The sequence below is a fragment of the Pongo abelii genome, chromosome 4 (genome assembly GCF_028885655.2).
Source record: "Pongo abelii isolate AG06213 chromosome 4, NHGRI_mPonAbe1-v2.0_pri, whole genome shotgun sequence".
In the NCBI taxonomy this organism is placed as follows: domain Eukaryota; kingdom Metazoa; phylum Chordata; class Mammalia; order Primates; family Hominidae; genus Pongo; species Pongo abelii.
The window spans coordinates 64561826-64582852 of NC_071989.2; the positions used below are offsets into that span (position 1 = coordinate 64561826).

The 21027-nt window shown below is 38.7% G+C and overlaps 1 protein-coding gene across 2 annotated transcripts in view; it reads right to left on the bottom strand.

Moving 5' to 3' along the window:
- Positions 1-21027, bottom strand: part of PLPP1 (phospholipid phosphatase 1) — a 113809-nt gene that overhangs the window by 32490 nt on the left and 60292 nt on the right. Inside the window, exons 2-3 of one of the 2 annotated variants that reach the window (XM_024247643.3) lie at positions 18202-18353; positions 10800-11080 (exon numbers count right to left, since the gene is read on the bottom strand). In XM_024247643.3, the coding sequence (XP_024103411.1) occupies positions 10800-11080; positions 18202-18353 (433 nt within the window). The remainder of the gene's footprint in view (positions 1-10799; positions 11081-18201; positions 18354-21027) is intronic. The other variant, XM_024247642.3, reaches the window with a different exon arrangement.

Consider the following 21027-nt stretch of genomic DNA (forward strand, 5'->3'; position numbering starts at 1 on the left):
CGACAGAGTGAGACTCCGTCTCAGACCAAAAAAAAAAAAAAAAAACTATAAATAATAATTACTTTTAATGTATACAGCTCTGCAATTTCAGTTATCCAAAATTAATTCTGCTTTTAAAGAGGGTGCTTTCCCAACCCTTACACAGGACTGTAAGTGGACACTTGCATGTGGATGGCTGTAGAAATTTTAAATAGGTAAAAAGCCTACGTATACTTAGGTCAAAAGTGCAATCAAAGTAACAGTATATGGCAGCCAATTTATATACACCAGGAAGAGACAGTGAACGAGTATGACATGTATATATCACAAAATAATTATTTTTATACCATTTTAAATCAATATATTTCACATTTTGTCAAAATGGCTTGTGCAAGAAACAAAAATATCATCAAAAAGAAATATCACAAGAAAATTCTGAGCTAAAACAAAATAAGATTTATCTACCTGAACCAGAGAAATAATATATGTATGAATAATTTGCAAGAGGGCTCATGCCTGTAATCCCAGCACTCTGGGAGGCCGAGGCGGGCAGATCACAAGGTCAGCAGTTTGAGACCAGCCTGGCCAATATGGTGAAACCCCATCTCTACTAAAAATACACAAATTAGCTGGACGTGGTGGCAGGCGCCTGTAGTCCCAGCTACTCGGGAGGCTGAGGCAGGAGAATCGCTTGAACCCAGGAGGCAGAGGTTGCAGTGAGCCAAGATCGTGCCACTGCACTCCAGCCTGGGCGACAGAGCGAGACTCCGTCTCAAAAAAAAAAAAAAAATCATTTACAATGACATTTTCTAGACTTTAGGTACGCTATAATCACCACAATGACTTTCTTAAATTTGCTGGGTGAGAGAAAAGATTAGAGTTTTCCTGCCTAATTTATTAATATGTTGGTTGATCCAAGACAGATATTAGAGACAGGCATGGCATTTGGTGGAAAAGTACAAAACAGAGAACCAACACCCTGAGACTGAAGTCCCACCTCCATTTTATTAAGTTTCTAGAATCAAAAACAAGATGTTAATCCTTACTGTGCTTCAAGTTCTTTATTCATAAAAGTGGGACAATATTATCGTCCATGCCTATGTTACAAGAATGCCAAAAGGATGAAAATGAGTAACAAATGGTCAGCATGCAAAAGCTTGGATATTTATGCCAGAAAATAAGGAGATAGTTAACTCCCAGGTTAATCTATGATCACTGAAAATAAACACCTTTCTTCATTTGGTTATAAGTAAATAATAAACTAATACATATACGCTTTTTTTCCTGTAGCTTAGTCATGTATTAACCTTAAAAAAAAAAAAAATAAATGAAGATGTATATTGTAACCCCTAGAGAAACCACCAAAAAACAGATAACATGTCAGTAGGATACTTAAATTGCTACACTAAAAAAAAAAAATTGTTTAATACAAAGGAAAGCAGTATAGGAAGAACAGTAACAAAGAGACGAAACACAGAAAATACATAGCAAGGCTGGGCGTGGTGGCTCACGCCTGTAGTCCCAGCATTTAGGGAGGCCAAGGTGGGTGGATCACCTGAAGTCAGGAGTTCAGGACCAGACTGGCCAACATGGTGAAACCCCATCTCTACTAAAAATGCAAAAATTAATTGGGCGTGGTGGTGCATGCCTGTAATCCCAGCTACTCAGGAGGCTGAAGTGGGAGAATTGCTTCAACCCAGGAGGCAGAGGCTGCAGTGGGCCAAGATTATGCCACTGCACTCCAGTCTGGGCAACAGAGGACACATAGCAAAATGGCAGAAAAATCCAGCCATATTGGTAATTACATTAAATTTGTGATCAAAGGGCAAAGATTTTTCAGTCTGGATTAAAAAGAATAAGCAAGATGTGGCTATATATTGTCTCTAAAAGATACACTTTAAATTCAAAGATTCAAATAAGCTATAAGTTTTACTTATAGGAAAATATATAACCCAAACAATAAGCATAAGAGAACTAGAGTGACTATATATTAATATCAGGCAAAATAGACTTTAAAACAAAGAATATTTCTAAACACAAAGAAATACATTGATACCAAAAAGGAGCAATACAGCAGAAAAAAAAAAAAAAGACACTTGTAAGTGTCACATATTGAACAGCACGGCCACAAGATAAAAAAACAAAGTTTACGCAAATGAAAGGACAAAAAGACAATTCAACAATTATAGTTAGAGATTTCAAGCTCCCCAAAAAATAACTCATAAAACATGTTGGTTAAAAAAAATCAGTAAAGATAAATAAGATTTGAGTAACACTATCAATCAACTTGACCAAACTGATTGCTACAGAACATTTCACCCAGAAAACAGCAGAAAACACATGCTCTTCAAGTGCACATGGAACATTCTCCAGAATAGACTGTATGTGAAAAATGTGGGGGGCCGGGGGGATGGGAATCAACTAATTTGAAAGAATTCTAATCATATAAAGTATGTTCTCTAAACACAATGAAATTAAATTAGAAATCGATGACAGAAAGATAAATGCAAAATCCCCTACATAACCCACAGATCAAAGAGGAAGACGCAAGGGAAATTAGAAAGTATTGTTAGCCCTTGAACAACTCAGGTTTGAACTGTGTAGGTCCATTTACATGCAGATTTTCTTCAATAACAGCTACATTGAGCATGCCTGCCTTTCCTGCTTCCCTTCTACCTCCGTCACCCCTGAGACAAGACCAACCTCTCCTCTTCCTCCTCCTCAGCCTACTCAGTAAAGAAAATGAGGATAAAGACCTTTAGGATGATCCATTTCCACTTACTGAATAGCAGATACATATTTTGTCTACATTATGGTTTTCTCATTTTCTTTTCTCTACCATACTTCATTGTAAGAAGATAGTATATAATAAATATGACATACAAAATATGCATTAATGGACTGTTTACGTTATTAAGGCTTCCAGTCGACAGTAGGCTATTTGTAGTTAAGTTATGGGGGAGTCAAAAGTTATATGTGAATTTTTGACTGCACAGGGGGTCAGCGCCCCAGTCCCTGCATTGTTTAAGGATCAACTATATTTTCAGTTAAATAAAGATCCAATATATCAAAATTTGTGACACAGCTAATGATCTAAGCATCTACTTTATGAAACTAGAAAAAAGAAAAGCAAACAAAACTAAAAGCAGGCAGGAGAAAGTAAATAAAAATAAAAGCAAAAATAAATGAAACTGAACACAAAAAATAGATAAAAATCAATGAAATCAAAAGAAACCCTTGAAACTAATCAAAAGGTTAATAAAATTGATAAGTTTCTAGCCAGATCAGTCAAGAAAAAAAGACATAAGACACAAATTATCAATAGTAAGAATGTAAGAGAGGCTATCTCTGCAGTTCCTACAAACAATACAAAGATAGTATAATGACATGATGTACAACTTGATGCCAATAAACTTGACAACTTACATGAAATGGACAAATCCCTTGAAAGACAAACAACCAAAGCTCATAGAAGAAAACACAGATAATCTGAATAGTTCTCTATCTATTTAAAAACTTTAAATCATATTTAAAACCTTCCCACAAAGATTATTTGAGCCTGAAGGCATGCACCTGTAGTCCCAGCTAAGTAGGAGCCTCAGGCAGGAGGATCACTTGAGCTCAGGAGTTCAAGGCTACCATAAGCCATGACTGGGCCACTGCACTCCAGCCTGGACAACAGAACAAGACTCCATCTCTAATTAATTAAATAAATGAATGAATGAATATAAATATTTTTTAAAACATTAAAAAATAGGCCGGGAGTGGTGGCTCATGCCTGCAGTCCCAGCACTTTGGGCGCCAAGGTGGGCAGATCAGTTGCGACCAGGAGTTCAAGACCAGCCTGCGCAACATGGTGAAACCCTGTCTCTACAAAAAATACTACAACAACAACAAAAATTAGCTAGGCGTGGTGGCGCACACTTGTAGTCTCAGCTACCTGGGAAGCTAAGGTGGGAAGATCACTTGAGCCGGGAGGTCAAGGTTTCAGTGAGCCGAGATCACGCCACTGTACTCCAGCCTAGGTAACAAAGTGAGACCCTGTCTCAGTTTAAAAAATAAAATTAAACTTAAAACCTTCCCACAAAGAAACTTCTAGGCCCAAATGACTTCACTGATGAATTCAACATTTAATACCAAACTTTTGACACTAAAGCTAGACAAAAACTTTACAAGAAAACTACAGACCAATAACTCATAAACATAGATGTAAAAATCCTTAACAAAATATTAGCAAACCAAATCCAATTAATATAAAAAGTATAATACTCCATGACCAAGTATATACCCCAGGGATAAAAAGTTGCTTTGATATTCAAGAAACTAACATAATATACTATATTAGAGAATAAAGAAGAAAAACAATATAGCCATCTTAACAAACACAGAAAAAGCATGTCACAAAATCCAATACCCATTCATGATAAAAATCTAACAAAAAGCATCTACAAAAAAACCACACACACAGTTAACATATTTGTGAAAGGCTGAGTGCTTCTTTCCTAAGGTCAGGAAGAAGACAAGCAATCTGCTCTCACCACTTCATTCAACCTGGTATTGCAGGTCTTAGCCAGTGTAGTAAGAGAAGGAAAAGAAATCTAAGGCAATATAAAAGAGAAAAGAAGTACAGCTCTCTTTATTCACACACAACATGAATGGGAAAGCAAAAAATCTTCAGGAATCTATAAAATTACTCCAACTAATAAATTAAATTAGCAAGATTGCAAGATACATGATTAATATAAAAACAAATTGTACTTCTACACACTCAAAACAATTGGAAATTGATTTAAAAAAAACTCACAATGGCATTAAGTTAGTAATATACTTAACAAAACGTATGCAAGACCCAGACCCTGAAAACTAAAAAACACTGGCATGAGAAACTAAAGAAAACCTAAGTTAATGGAGAGATACAACATATTCATGGATTGGAAGGCCCAATATTAACATGGCAATTCTTCAAAAATTGATCTATATATCTGAAGCAATCTCAATAAAATTTCTGCCCTTTCAAAGAAAACATAAAGAACTTACAATAGACAAAGCAAGCTTTAAAAAGAAGGACAAAGTTAAAAGCTTCCCATTACACCTCATTTTAAAACTATTACAAAGCTGCAGTATGGTATTCGCATGAGAGGCATATACAGCAATGAACTAGATTAAGTGTCCAGAAACAGACCCACATTTATATGGTCAATTCATTTTCAACAAAAGTGCCAACATAATTCAATGTGAAAATGTTTTTTTTTTTTGTCAATAAATAATGTTGGAACAACCAGATATTCAATGGAGAAAAAGTAGATATTGACCCTTTTTGTCACATTATACACACAAAAAAAATTCAAATGGATCATAATACTAAACAAATAACTTAAATCATAAAACTTATTTTAAAAAATAAGAAAAAGTTTGGAACATTGAGGCAAGTAAAGATTTCTTAGGACACAGAAAGCACAAATCATAAAAGAAAAAAATGATAAATTAGATTCTATCAAATTTAAAACTGTTAAGCTTCAAAAACCACCATTAAGAAAATAAAGCAGCCGGCCGGGCGCAGTGGCTCACACCTGTAATCCCAGCACTTTGGGAGGCCGAGGTGGGCAGATCACGAGGTAAGGAGAGCCAGACCATCCTGGCTAACACAGTGAAACCCCGTCTCTACTAAAAATACAAAAAATTAGCTGGGTATGGTGGTGGGTGCCTGTAGACCCAGCTACTCAGGAGGCTCAGGCAGGAGAATGGCGTGAACCCGGGAGGCGAAGCTTGCAGTGAGCCAAGATCGTGCCACTGCACTCCAGCCTGGGGGATACAGCGAGACTCCATCTCAAAAAAAAAAAAAAAAAAAAAAGAAAGAAAAAGAAAGCAGCCATAAAAAAGAATGAGTTCATGTCTTTTGCAGGGACATGCATGAAGCTGGAAACCATCATTTTCAGCAAACTAACACAGGAACAGAAAACCAAACGTGCACGTTCTCATTCATAAGTGGGAGTTGAACAATGAGAACACATGGACAGAGGGAGGGAAACATCACACACCGGGGCCTGACGGGGGTGTGGGGTAAGGCGTGGGGTGAGCATTAGGACAAACACCTAATGCATGTGGGGCTTAAAAACTAGATGACGGGTTGATAGGTACAGCAAACCACCATGGCACATATATACCTATGTAACAAACCTGCATGTTCTGCACATGTATCCTAGAACTTAAAGTAAGATAAAAAAGAAAAAGAAAATAAAAAGTTGGGCCAGGAGCGGTGGCTCACGCGTGTAATCCTAGCCACTTTGGGAGGTTGAGGCGAGTAGATCGCTTGAAGTCAGGAATTCAAGACCAGCCTGGCCAACATGGTGAAACACGTCTCTACTAAAAATACAAAAATTAGCTGGGCATGGTGGCACACGCCTGTAATCCCAGCTACTCAAGACGCTGAGGCATGAGGTTGCAGTGAGCCGAGATTGTGCTACAGCACTCTAGCTTCGGCGACAGAGTTAGACTCTGTCTCAAAAAAAAAAGAAAAAAAAAGTTGATTGGGCATGGTGGCTCATGCTTATAATCCCAGCACTTTGACTTTGGAAGGCCGAGGCAAGAGGATCGCTTGAGCACAGGAGTTCAAAAATAGCCTGGACAACAAAGCAAGACCCTGTCCCGTAAATAAATAAATAAATAAGAAAATAAGAAAATACATAGCAAGCCACAGATTGAGAGAAAATATTTTCAAAACATATATCTAACAAGGGACTTTTATTCAGAATATATAAAGAACTCTTACAACTCAGACAAGCAATTAAATTTTTTTTAATGGGTAACAGAGTTAACATTTCAAAAATGACAATAGCTGAATGGACAAGAAACACACGAAAAGATGTTCAGCAACACTGGTCATTAAGGAAATACAAATTAAAACCACACTGAGATACCATAACAAAAACCCCTAGAATGGCTAAAATAACAAAGACTGGCCATTAATAAATAATGGCAAGGATGTGAAGTTAACTGGGATTTTCATGCCTTGCTGGAGAGAATGCAAAATGCTACAACCACTGTGTAAAAGACTGGCAGCTTCTTAGAATGGTAACTACACACATGCTATATATAGTCCAGCACTTCTACTCCTAGATATTTGTTCAAGAAAAATAAAAGTATATATTACTGTACTGGTACACAAATGTTCAGAACATCTTTTTTTTTTTTTTTTTTTTGAGAAACAGTATTGTTCTGTCACCCAGGCTGGCGTGATCTGGGCTAACTGCAACCTCCACCTCACGGGTTCAAGTGATTCTTGTGCCTCAGCTTCTCAGCCTCCCAAGTAGCTGGGATTACAGGTGTGCACCACCACACCTGGCTAATTTCTGTTATTTTTAGTAGAGATGGGGTTTCACTATGTTGGCCAAGCTGGTCTCGAAATCCTGACCTCAAGTGATCCACCCAGCCTTGGCCTCCCAAAGTTCTGGCATTACAGGTGTGAGCCACCGTACCTAGCCAGAACAGCTTTATTTTTAACAGCCAAAAATTGGAGACAACTCAAATGTCCATCAATATTTGCATGAATGGATAAGTAAACTGTGTTATAGCCATACAATTGAATATACCTCAGGGGGAGAAAAAGGAACAACATGGATGAATTGCAAAACTAACATGTTAAGTGAAAGAAGGCAGACACAACAAAGTACTCACTGTAGGATTCCTTTTATATAATATTCTAGAAAACACAAAACTATAGGGACAGAAACTTGACCCTGGGGTTGCAGATGGGAGTGTGAATTGACTGTAAACACTCAGGGACAAGCTTTTCAAATATCTGAAAACTTGACTGTAATGGTAAATAACTTTACAAATACAATTTATTCAATTGTACACTTAAAATGGGCAAAAATTTATGTCATGTGAATTATACCTCAAAAAAGCTATTTAAAAGAGTAGTTCGACTAGTGTCTATTCTATTTTTTTCCTTTGTGATTTAAATCCTATAAGTGTTTTTTTATGTGGGGTGGGGGTGGTTTTTTTTTTTTTGAGACGGAGTCTTATCCTGTTACACAGGCTGGAGTGCAGTGGCGCAATCTCTGCTCACTGCAACCTCTGCCTCCGGGGTTCAAGAGATTCTCCTGCCTCAGCCTCCCAAGTAGCTGGGATTACAGGTGTGTGGCCACCATGCCCGGCTACTTTTTGAATTTTTCATAGAGACAGGGTTTCACCATGTTGGCCAGGCTGGTCTTGAACTCCTGACCTCAAGTGATCTGCCCACCTCTGCCTCCCAAAGTGCTGAGATTGCAGGCATGAGCCACCACACCAGCTGTACTCCTATAGCTGGTTTTATCATTGCATTCATAAATATGTATGGTATTTTTTAAAGGCTATATGGTTAAGCTATAGATGGAAGAAGAAATCATGATCATTTTATTCTATTAAATCGGGGTGTCCAATCTTTTGGCTTCCCCGCACCACACTGGAAGAAGAACTGTCTTCGGCCACACATAAAATACACTAACAATATCTGATAATAAACAAACAAACAAAAATCATAATGTTTTAAGAAAGTTTACGAATTTGTGTTGGGCCGCATTCAAAGCCATCCTGGGCCACATGTGGGCCGCAGGTTGGATAAGCTTGTATCAGATTTTGTTTCACATGGTATGTTTTTACCCTGCTATTTGTTATTCTTTATAATTTGTTTTAAATTTCCGTCTCATTTTCAATGGGCTTCCTCTCCTCCACCCAAGCCATTTGTTCATCCCCTCTGTTCCTACTCCTCCACTGAACACTCTGGAATTCTGGCTCTACTGTTAAAGTCTTCTATCTTTCCCTGTGTCTCCAAACTGTTCCCTGAAGGCTCTCTGTACCTCATAGTCATCCAATTAAAGAGCCTTTCCCTAGGATACTGCTTGCCCCTGCAGGGAATGAGATCTACACAGCCCACACACCTTAAGAGTCCAGTATTGATGTTGGTGTTTTCATCACTCCTCAAAGCCATTTCTGGACCATTCTTCCTCTACCCCCTTATAAAAATGCTTGTTCACCTGAGCTCAAATCAACAATATCACATTTTACCAACTATTTCTCAACTGTCTACCTCTTTAGTCACTTTTCCCTCCTTCATTAAGACTTTACGCCCATATCAGTCCTCCTCACCACCTCAAAGCTTGCCATTTAACCTTGATCTTTCTCTTCTTTGACCTCATTATCACCAGGCAAGTTCTCTTCCATTCTCATCCTTTGTTTAATGTAAATCTTCCCTGCCAGACTAAGGTCCATGAAGATGGGGACCAGAGATGTCTTGTTCACTGCTAAACCCCAAGCAAATACCATAGTATATACTCTAGTTAAATAAGATTTTTTTCATCCCCACTAAATACAAAAAACTGAAGCTACAGGCCGGGTGCTGTGGCTCATGCCTATAATCCCAGCGCTCTGGGAACCCGAGGCAGGCAGATCACCTGAGGTCAGGTGTTTGAGACCAGCCTGGAAAACATGGTAAAACCCCATCTCTACTAAAAATACAAAAATTAGTAGGGCATGGTGGTACGTGCCTGTAGTCCCAGCTACTTGGGAGGCTGAAGCAGGAGAATCGCTTGAACCCGGGAGGCAGAGGCTGCAGTGAGCCAAGATCATGCCACTGCACTCCAGCCTGGGTGACAGAGCAAGACTCTGTCTCAAAAAAAAAAAAAAGGAAAAAGAAAAAAAAAATTGAAGCTACTAGCAGGCCCACGTTGCTTACAAGAATACCAACAAAGACAATGAAGTATCTAGAAATCGTATCTAAAAAAATCAAACAAACAAAGGATGTTTTACCCAAGAAAGTATTTGTACTTTGAACAACTAAAGGAAATTAAACTTGATATATAAAAAGATAAGGCTGATAATTTTGAAACCTGAAATGAGGAATTGGCTCTGCTACTAATTAGTGGCTTTACTTACTGTTCTTGGTCCTCTATTTTTTCCTCATCTATCAATTTAAAAAGTTGGATCTTCTGAGTTCTAAACATTCTGTTTCATTCATGTCTAATGGTGTCCCAGCATGCAGAAAGGAGTCCAATAAGGGCATTATAAGACAGCAACTTGATGACCTAGAGCTGTCACAATCTGAACCAAGTTACCTTATTAAAAAAATCTAAACAATAATAATAATCTAAGAATACTAAGATCTAGCAGAGCTTCATAAATAATGGTGGGACTAGATCAGGGTTTGGCAAACTATGACCCCTGTGGCAGCTGCTGTTTTTGTAAAGTTTATTGGAACATAGCCACATTATTCATTTAAGTATTGTCTATGGCTGCTTTCTTGCTATTAACAGCAGAGTTCCATAGTTGAGAAGGAGACTATATGGCCCAGAGAGCCTAAAATATTTACTATTGGCTGGGTGTGGTGGCTCATGCCTGTTACCCCAGCACTTTGGGAGGCCAAGGTGGAAGGATCACTTGAGCCCAGGAGTTTGACACCAGCCTAGGCAACATAGTGAGACTTAGTCTCTACAAAATACTAATATAAAAATGTAAAAAAAAAAAATATATATATATATACACACACATATATGTTATCTGGCATCTTGAGAAAAAGTTTGCTGACTCTAGCCTAAATGATCTATAAGGTTCATTTAACATTCTTACATGCTGGCAATGAAAAAAAGAGCTGCAATAAAATACTCTTAAATGGAAGACAGCAATAAAAAAGGAAAAAGGCATGATGAGAGAGAACAATTCATACAAGATCAAAATTCACCTCCCAGTGATAACACTAACTTCTCTTTTTAAGTGCGTGGCTTATCTTCCAGTCACTGAAACCTTCTATTCCAAGACTAAACAAGCATTAGAGATTTAACACTCACCTGCCTTCCTTAACTTTTTCTGCATTCCCTCGACATATGTAGTATTCAATGTAACCATCACTGCAGTTGATTTTTGACCAATCTGGATCACAAACATCCAAGAAGTGAGGCCGCAGTCTGCCTATTGAATATTTGGCAATGTCAGTCAGGGACTGACTAGCAGCTGCACCAAATAAAAAGGTTCCAATGGCTTTGTAAATAGTGGCTATGTAGTTATTCCTGATAAAGGAATTTGAGTGCAAAAGGTTACAGTAAACAGACAGGGTTTCTCCAAGAATAATCTGAAAAAGAAACAGAAAAATAACATGTTAAAGTAGCAAGCAGGCACTTTAAACAAAACAAAACATAGGGGGAAAAAAGGAAATGGTAAATCACAAAAAGATCTTTGTTTCAAAAACGGTCCCAGCCCCTTTTTTCTTTACAATGGAGAGTCAACTTAGGATATCCAATTCTAAACCACAAAACAGGTGTCATATCAATGGTGGACATTACTTACAAAGCCATGGCTGGGCCAAAACTGTATCATCGCTTACCTAAAATAACAAGATCTTATTTTTTTTTCTTGTATTCAAATAAACAGAGCTTTAAAAAGTAGACAGTGATATATCCTGGAGGACAAAAACTATGGCTTGTCCAAAAAACAAACTTCCAGCCAGGTGTGGTGGCTCATGCCTGTAATCCCAGCACTCTGGGAGCCCGAGGGAGGTGGATCATCCAAGGTCAGGAGTTCAAGACCAGCCTGGCCAACATGGTAAAACCCTGTCTCTACTAAAAATACAAAAAATCAGTCAGGCCTGGAGGCGGGTGCCTGTAATCCCAGCTACTTCAGAGGCTAAGGCAGGAGAATCACTTGAACCTGGGAGGCAGAGGTTGCAGTGAGCCGAGATCGTGCCATTGTACTCCAGCCTGGGCAACAAGAGCAAGACTCCATCTCAATAAATAAATAAATAAATACATACATACATACATACATACTTCCCCAATCAGAAACTCCTGTGTATAAGTACTTTTATCTGACAGAGTCTTCATTTTTCTCAAATATTCCTTTGAATCAAAGACATCCATCATATTAAAAAGAGTAAAATCATTTCAGGGAGGATTGCTGGAGGATACAGAGGGCAGGGATTTAGCTAACTGGATATACCAGTCCTGCCTTCCAGGTGACCTCTGCTGGGGTCCCAAGGGGTGGGACGGGATTTTTAGTCACTAATTTAAAAGTATAAAAAGGTTTCCAATGCTTTATAAGTTAACAAACCCATATCCTGAGAATTCAAAGAATACTGAATGGCAACATTATAAATAGTAACATTTGGTATTAAAAAAGACAGTAAGACTCTAGCTACCTTAAACCAAAATAAACAGTTAAGGCTGGGCACTGTGGCTCACTCCTGTAATCCCAGCACTTTGGGAGGCCGAGGCGGGTGAATCACTTGAGGTCAGGAGTTCGAGACCAGCCTGGCCAATATGGTGAAACCTCATCTCTACTAAAAATATAAAAAATTAGCCAGGAGTGGTGGTAGGCACCTATAATCCCCAGCTACTTGGGAAACTGAGGCGGGAGAATCACTTGAACCCAGGAAGTGGTGGTTGCAGTGAGCCGAAATGGCTCCACTGCACTCCAGCCTGGGCATGACAGCGAGACTCCATCTCAAAAAATAATAATAAAAATTAAAAAAAAAAAAATACTTAAACACAGAGCAGCCTGAACAGTGGGTTTGCTAATCTGTGTGAAGAGAATATAAGTAGCAAAGCTTGACTTGAGATACATTACTAGTTTCTCTGCTTCACCTTAAATGTATATAAACAATTTTATAAAGCATTCAAACATTTCCATTTAATGAGGATCAACTGTCTTCAGAGTAAGTCTTACCATAAGTAAAATACATGATTGCTTCCCGAAAGGGATTTCAAGAATCTGATACCTAAAATCCTTTCCTTACCTGGCTCAACGGCTCCTAGAGTTCCATAATTAGAATGTTATAACTGTGACAATGAGACTATGAACTCTACAAGGTAAGGAGGATTTCTTAATTGTTGAACAGAAAACCTCGTATCACCAGAGTGACCTAAACAAAGTAGGTGGTCAATAAATTTTAGTGAAAGGTGCTGCCTTGGGTAAACAGCAAATGCCCTTAGTTTACACATGTTAAGCCCCATAAAAATACTAATTATAGTCCTTAATGTGAATGAATTAGTCAGATTCTTTTCTGACAACAGGTCACAGGAGAGGTAAACTATATGTACTTCCAAGAATGTCATTCCTTTACAGTTTTGCTTAGGGTTATCCCTGACTGCCAACAGAAGAACCCTTTCCATTTCAGTACACATTGCCTCCTTAGGCCATTAAGGGGTCCCAGTAATTCCTCACAGATCAGCAGCCAGAAACAACTTATCTAACATTTCATTTTGGAATTAATCTTTGATTCTTGAAAACATATCAAGTATATTAATCAACCGCAGTTTCAGCAGTTGAAACTTCCACATCTCACGTATGAGTTGTTCTTAGGCACTCAACTATTTTCCAGAAACAGGTAGTATGTTTTGCGAGCCTTCCTAGTTATAATCATCATAGTTTATGGCCACCCAAATCCTGGCTCTTGCCAGTGATGACAGAAAATGAGTTTGCTAGGAATATTCAGAATACTGGGCACAGATTAAAAGCTGATCTTCAGAAGTAGTGTAAGCTGAAACTTAACCATTAATAATGGGAATGCAGGGGAGTCTCTAAAGCCGGCAAATGCTAGGTCAACTCACATTGCTGAGAGAAGCAGACAATAGAGAAGTTCGAAATCAATTCTTCTGAATTAAATGCAAAGATGCGTCTGCCCATTTGATCCACACAAGATAGCCATATTCTTTTGTTTCATTTTAATTCCTTACCCTAACCTTTGAGCCATTTATGCCAATTCTTAACCTTTCATGAAGTCTACACCTAAGCCAAGTGTGACCTAATCCTAAAACTGAGACTATTTATAATGCATTATTTACTTAGATTCTAGGATATGATAAATTATCAAAGAAATAAAAATGTTTGGAGGAGTAAAACAATACTTATGAAGTTCAAAGCTAATAATTATCTAAATCAGAGTGATTCAACCTTTTTAAGCCTATCTCCCATAGTATTCTCTTACCATCCCCTTTAAATCTCCATCAACCAAGATAATTTTATATGTTTCTACACTGTCCCTATGATTTTGTGTCTTTCATTCAGGACCCACCTTCCCAAAAGAATTGTCTAAAATCAATGACACATCTCCGCATCTTCTTCTCCCTCCTAAATATCTCTAACCACTTCCATTTCCTTTATTCTACTGATTTTTTTCTCAAAAGTCAAAACTGTCTCATCAAACAGATTTTTTTTTTTTTGAGACGGAGTCTTGCTCTGTCGCCCAGGCTAAAGTGCAGCGGCATGATCTCGGCTCACTGCAACCTCCGCCTCCCAGGTTCAAGTGATTCTCCTGCTTCAGCCTCCTGTGTAGCCGGGATTATAGGCACCCACCACCGCACCCAGCTAAATTTTGTATTTTTAGTAGAGAAGGGGTTTCACCGTTTTGACCAGGCTGGTCTCAAACGCCTGACTTTGTGATCTACCCGCCTCGGCCTCCCAAAGTGCTGGGATTACAGGCGTGAGCCACCACACCCAGCCAGATCAAACAGATTTTTATCAACTCTCACTTACTCTAACTTCTCAGTGTATTTGACTTCACTGACCATTTCCTCCTTATTGAAATTATCTCATGTCTTCTCAGAAACTATAATAATACTGGTTCTCTACCTGCCAGCTCCCTCAATCACTCATTTATTAATGAATCATTTGCAACTCATATCAAGGCCCTGGTATGCAGTCTTAATCATAGGGATTTTTTTAAATAAATGATTTACTTTCTAGTAAATAAAGTTAAATGTAGACAAGTCTAACTGAGCATTGCCTGAAAGAGGCTGAGTTAATGAATAAAATGGAATTATTTTAAATGAGCACATAAGGCTGAGCATGGTGGCTTACACCTATAATCCCAGCACTTTGGGATGTTGAGGCAGGAGGGCTGCTTGAGCCCAGGAGTTTGAGACACAAGCCTGCGCAACACAGAGAGATAGTTATCTCTTAAAAAAAAAAAAAAATGCAATTAGCCGGATGTGGTGGTGCACATCTGTGGTCCCAGCTCCTCAGGCGGCTGAAGCAGGAAGATCACTTAAACCCAGGAGATCAAGGCTGCAGTGAGCTCTGATCACACCACTGCACTCCAAGCTTGGGTGACAGAGAAAGACTCTGTCAACCAATTAATCAAAACATACATACATAAAACCACTGCCCTAAGCAGTGTTTGTTTTCAGTGATACTGTAGAGATGAAAACAGTACCTTTAAACAATCTGTTCTTTTTAAAGCAGTCTGCACTCATCTATTAATTTACTTGCCATTTTATTAAATGTAAAGATAATTTTCTCACAGGTTATGTTGAGATAGTAGAGAACAGGCCGGGCGCAGTGGCTCACACCTATAATCTCAGCACTTTGGAAGGCTGAGGCAGGTGGATCACGAGGTAAGGAGCTCAAGACCATCCTGGCCAACATAGTGAAACCCCATCTTTACTAAAAACACAAAAATTAGCTGGTGTGGTGACAGGCGCCTGTAATCCCAGCTATTTGGGAGGCTGAGGCAAGAGAATCGCTTGAACCCAGGAGTCGGAGGTTGCAGTGAGCTGAGATCGCGCCAGTGCACTCCAGCCTGGGCAACACAGGGAGACTGTGAAAGAAGAAAGAAAGGAAAGAAAGGGAGAGAAAGAAAGAGAGAAAGAGAGAGAAAGAGAGAAAAAGAGAGAGAAAGAGAGAGAAGAAGAGGAAGAGGAGGAGGAGGAGGAGGTGAAGGAGGAGGAGGAAGAGGAAGAGGAGGAGGAAGAAGAAGAAGAAGAAGAAGAGAAAAGAAATAGAAAAGAATTCCAAGTTAATGAAATATAATTCATGAGTTTTTGCTAACTAAGCATTTTGTCAGGCCCTGTGTAGGCCGTGCACATCAACACAGTGCCCAGCAATCAGTGCCCTGCTCTACTGCAGCCCTCCAGGCTACAGCAAATTCCTGTAGTTCTGCTAGCATGGCATCCTCTTTACTGAGACCAAAAAACAAGGCAGAATTGAAAGACAGGTCTATTTCTAGCACTGTTTATTTGAATATTTGAATCCTGTCTGAAATTCGCTATTTGCAACTAAAAGTCCTACTAAAAATGTTATATTTAATTGCTTAGCAATCACTCAGAAACATATATACTTTTTAAAAAAAGACCCTACTCCCTCCTTAATGGAAGAATTATAGACTTGGCTTTCTTCTAGCAGTAAAAATTCAGTGTAAAGATTTGTCTAGATTAAAGAATACCTGATTTCTTAAAACTTCCCCGTACTTCGGGAGAGTCATCAACATTACTGCGTAATCACTCTATAGCTTCCTTCATACAGTTTCATTCAGGCACCTAGGACATGCTGGGCTCCATGCCAGGCGGTGAGGACACAAAGATGAACAAGATATCATCTCTGCCTTCAAGGAGCTCACGTCTTATAAAACAAATATCTGTATACAAAGGTTTTCTTTTATTAATTATGCACCACAAATTACAAGTTAACTTCCATTGCTAATAAGGTATTAATCATTCTTAAGACGTTTCTAAATTAAGAAGTTTTTCTTTTTTTAAAATAAACTCCAAAAACAGACATGATATACATGCTGTCATCTTTGGCCTATCTCCTGGATACAACTATATATATTTTTTAATTAAAAAAAAAAAATCTGTGTGTGTGTTGTGTGTGTGTGTTTGAGAGAGGGTTTCAATCTGTTGCCCAAGCTGGAATGTCGTGGTGCAATCATGGCTCACTGCAGGCTCAACTTCCTGAGCCGAAAGGATCCTCCTCCCTCAGCCTTCTGAGTAGCTGGGACCAGAGGCTCCTGCCCACCATGCCTGGCCTTTTTTTAGCAAGGAGGGGGATGGATATAGGCAGGGGTCTTGCTATGCCACCCAGGTTGGTCTCATACTTCAGGGCTCAAGTGATCCTCCTGACTTGGCCTCCCAAATGCTGGGATTACAGGCGTGAGCCACCACATCCACCATATTTTCTGGGTGGTTTTTTTTTTTGAGACGGAGTCTCATTGTGTCACCCAGGCTGGAGTACAGTGGTACAATCTCGGCTCACTGCAACCTCCGCCTCCTAGGTTCAAGCGATTCTCTTGCCTCAGCATCCTGAGTAGCTGGGATTACGGGTGTGCGCCATCACACCCAGCTAATTTTTGTATTTTTTGTAGAGATGGAGTTTCACCAGGTTGGCCAGACTGGTCTCGAACTCCTGATCTCAGGTGATCCGCCTGCCTCGGCCTCCCAAAGTGCTGGGATTACAGGCGTGAGTCACCGCACCCAGCCTTCTGCTTTTAACTAATATAAATCTTATTTGTAAAGTCACAAGTTACGGTCAGCAGAGCCCTGCAGTGGAAGCATGCTGGACCCATAAAATTACAAGTTATGGAGCACAAAACGTTAAGTTACAGAATTTTAGTTGAGATTATAAAAATCATGTAGTCCAGTCAATAGTCTTATCCCTAGACACATTCTTTAAGCATCTCCACCTGAAATACTGGAAAACAACAGTTACTATTTTAGTTTAAGACTCACTCTTGCATTCAGTACCAGTAAAAATTCTTTCATATTCACTACTCATCATATATAGAACTATAGCTTTTCTCTCCTGTGTATGATATTATCTAAAAATTATTTAAAGTAAGCATGCATTAAAGTTTTAACATCACTTAGCAAAATTTTTCTTTTCTAGAACTCGGTACAGAGGGAGAATCAAAAACAGTAGGTACATACATACAGATACAATAAATTGTAAAATGATATCCTATGTATAAAGTATGCTAGAATCATATTGCTATAACATTCAACTATTGATCACGAGATTATTAAAACAATAACAAATTAGAGCTCTAACAATCACAGTGACATGGAAAAGATTAGCATAAAATCTATACATATCCAGCAAGGTTCTTTTCATGTTTTTTTTCTGTTTTTTTTTTTTAAGATGGGATGTTGCAGTGTTGTCTGGGCTGGAGTAAAATGGCTATTCACAGATATGATCATCACATACTATAGAATCCAACTCTGAGACTCAAGCGATCCTCCAGCCTCAGCCTCTCGAGTAGCTGGGACTACAGGCATGTCACCGTGCCTGGCTCTTATAATTACACATTATTTTTTGACTCCACTTAAAATAGCTGAGATTCTCTTGATCAAATAAACCATCAATTAAAGGTTTAAAAAGCATACATTGTTTTTGGAGGGTTATACATTTAAGCATTAAAAGAGTAACAGAAAATTAAGCCAAGTGCCCAAAAGTTATAAACTTGGAAAAGTGGATTTAACTTACAACGATAATACTGAATGGAATGATTATTCCACCTAATAACGCATAAGGTATGGTGTCTTCTTTGTAAGGGTACTTGATGGACTCATCATTACAGAATACTCCTCGTTGGAAGGGGGTATGCCTTGAAGTAAGAATTGCAAAAGGCAATCCAGCTAGCAAAAGGGAATAAATGAAAATATCATTAAAAAAGAAATATCAAAACTAATTAATGGCAATAATTATCCCACAGACTCTGTCTAAAAATGCATTTGCCATGAAAATAAATGAGAGCACATGTAAAAAAGGAAATGCAGCAATGCATGCAACAGAAGTTGAAAGATTACAGTTTTAAGATACAGATGTTTTGTCTACAGCAAACAAAGTGTTCAAATCCTCTATTAACCAATTTAACAAAGAGTTATCTTTCCTTTGTTTCTGTCCAAACACACTAAATGGATTTTGGGAAAATCTCTTCTCACGTTCTTGTTGTCGTTTAATCACCAGGTTTTTAACGCTACTTCAAAACCAATTTTTCATGGGCTTTGCTTCCAAAAAGAAAACATTTTAGCATTCCATATTTGGATAGGTCATTGTCACTGGCTAAGCTATCAGAGTATCTAAATAAAACTTTATCCACTCATTTCTGTATTGTCTATAGCAGGCTGAAAGCTGCTATAAAAAGGAATCTGAACTTAAAGTTTCTTTTTTTTTTTTTTTTTTTTGAGACAGGGTCTCATTCTGTTACACAGGCTAGAGTGCGATGGCGCGATCATAGCTAAGTGCAGCCTTGATCTCCTGGGCTCAAGCTATCCTCCCGCTTCAGCTTCTTGAGCAGCTGGGACCACAGGCATGCACCACCATGCCAAACTAGTTTGTTGGTTTTTTTTGGTTTTTGTTGTTGTTGTTCTTGTTGTTTTTTTTTTTTAGTAGAGACGAGGTCTAGCTATGTTGCCCAGGCTGATCTTGAACTCCTGAGCTCAACTGATCCTACGGCCTCAGCCTCCCAAAGTGCTGGGATTACAGACATGAGCCATTGCACCCAGTCCTGAGTTTAGTTTCTTAAGAAAAGATGACAATGGAGTCAAGCACAAAGGCACCTAACAGAGAGCGCTGTTTTTATCGTCAGTGTTTTCTGTAAAGATCATGTCTTATACTCATCTCCTAAAATGCCAAATTTTTGCCTAAATGTGAACTTCAAGAATTCAATTCTCCTTTACTTCACGGAACTTGACCTACTGATTAATACTACAGCATACTGACTAGTACTGTGTTGTAAGAGATGCAGGTTAGCAGAAACCCTCCACATGAGATCTGTTTTAAGACTGACCCAAGCCTGAAACGCTCTCTCCCTAAGTGATCCATGTCCCTGCAGTAATACCATAACCACTAAGCTAACATACTCACTGTAAAAGTGTTGCTTCTCTGTGAAGCACCAAGACTTGATGACCATTTGCAGTTCTCATTAACTCCACTAAGGCCCTAAAGGCTAAATGACAACCAACCCTCTGTCACTCTGCCTGAGTGTATTTAACACAAATATCATATCTGTTCAATCTATTATAAGAGCTAAAAAGGAGAAGCACATGAAATCACATTTCATTCTTAGCTCTTTTATTTATCTTCCCATTTTTCATTTAGACACTGAATACATGAACCAAAGTTTAGTTCTCTGTATTAGTCAATTTGCCAATAGCTGTCAACCCTTTAAAAGTCTTTAAGATGCTACAAGGTTCCCAAAGCTATACTTCTAGTAATGCTATGCCTTAAAAGAAAAAAAAAAAAAACTAAACTAGAGCTGACTTTGCTAACTGACACTGATACTGGCCTTCATATCCCAATTCAGACTATCCTCGGATTCACCAAATAGTTTTCATTCATAGGAATGGGGTAAAATGGCCAAGTTTTCAATACATATACCATGGTTACAATATAACTTCAAAAGAATTTGCACAAACCTTTTGCACTTATCAGCACACACTGTGGAGGTAAATACACAGGGCTGTGATTTTATTATTGGCTGCCCCATACAGTAACTAAATGCTTAGTCCCCTAATCAATAACCATACTCTAACCCAATGAGCAAATTTATTTTGTACATAAAAAGAACCACTACTTCTTTTTTCTTTTCTTTTTTTTTTTTTTTTTGAGATGGTGTCTTGCTCTGTTGCCCATGCTGGGGTGCAGTGACACAGTCTCGGCTCACTGCACACACCACTTCCAGGACTCAAGCAATTATCCTGCCTTAGCCTCCCAAGTAGCCAGGACTACAGGCACCCACCACCACGCCCAGCTAATTTTTGTATTTTTAATAGAGAAGGGTTCCACCATGTTGGCCGGGCTGGTCTCAAACTCCTGACCTCAAGTAATCCACCCAGCTCAGCCTCCCAAAGTGTTGAGATTACAGGCATGAGCCATAGTGCCCAGCCAAAGAACCTCTATTATCTAATTTAGTCTACACAAAATAATGGAAACTTTCACTGTCTACAAAGCATATTTCTGAATTGGTTGCATTTTCCAATAAACATTTCTTTCTTTTGGAATAGTATATTTAGTATAGAAATTAAATTCACGGGTATGGTGGCATGCACCTGTAGTCCTGGCTACTTGGGAGGCTGAGGCAGGAGAATCACTTAAACCCAGGAGGCAGAGGTTGCAGTGAGCCAAGATTGTGCCACGGCACTCCAGCCTGGGTGACAGAGTGCCAGTCTGTCTTTAAAAAAAAAAAAAAAGGAAAGAAAGAAAATTCACATATAATAGGATTCGAGTCCAAAACTCACTAGGCTGTGTGTCCTTATTCTCAGAGAAAACATATAGGCCCAAATACACACGCCCAAATGTATTTAGAAA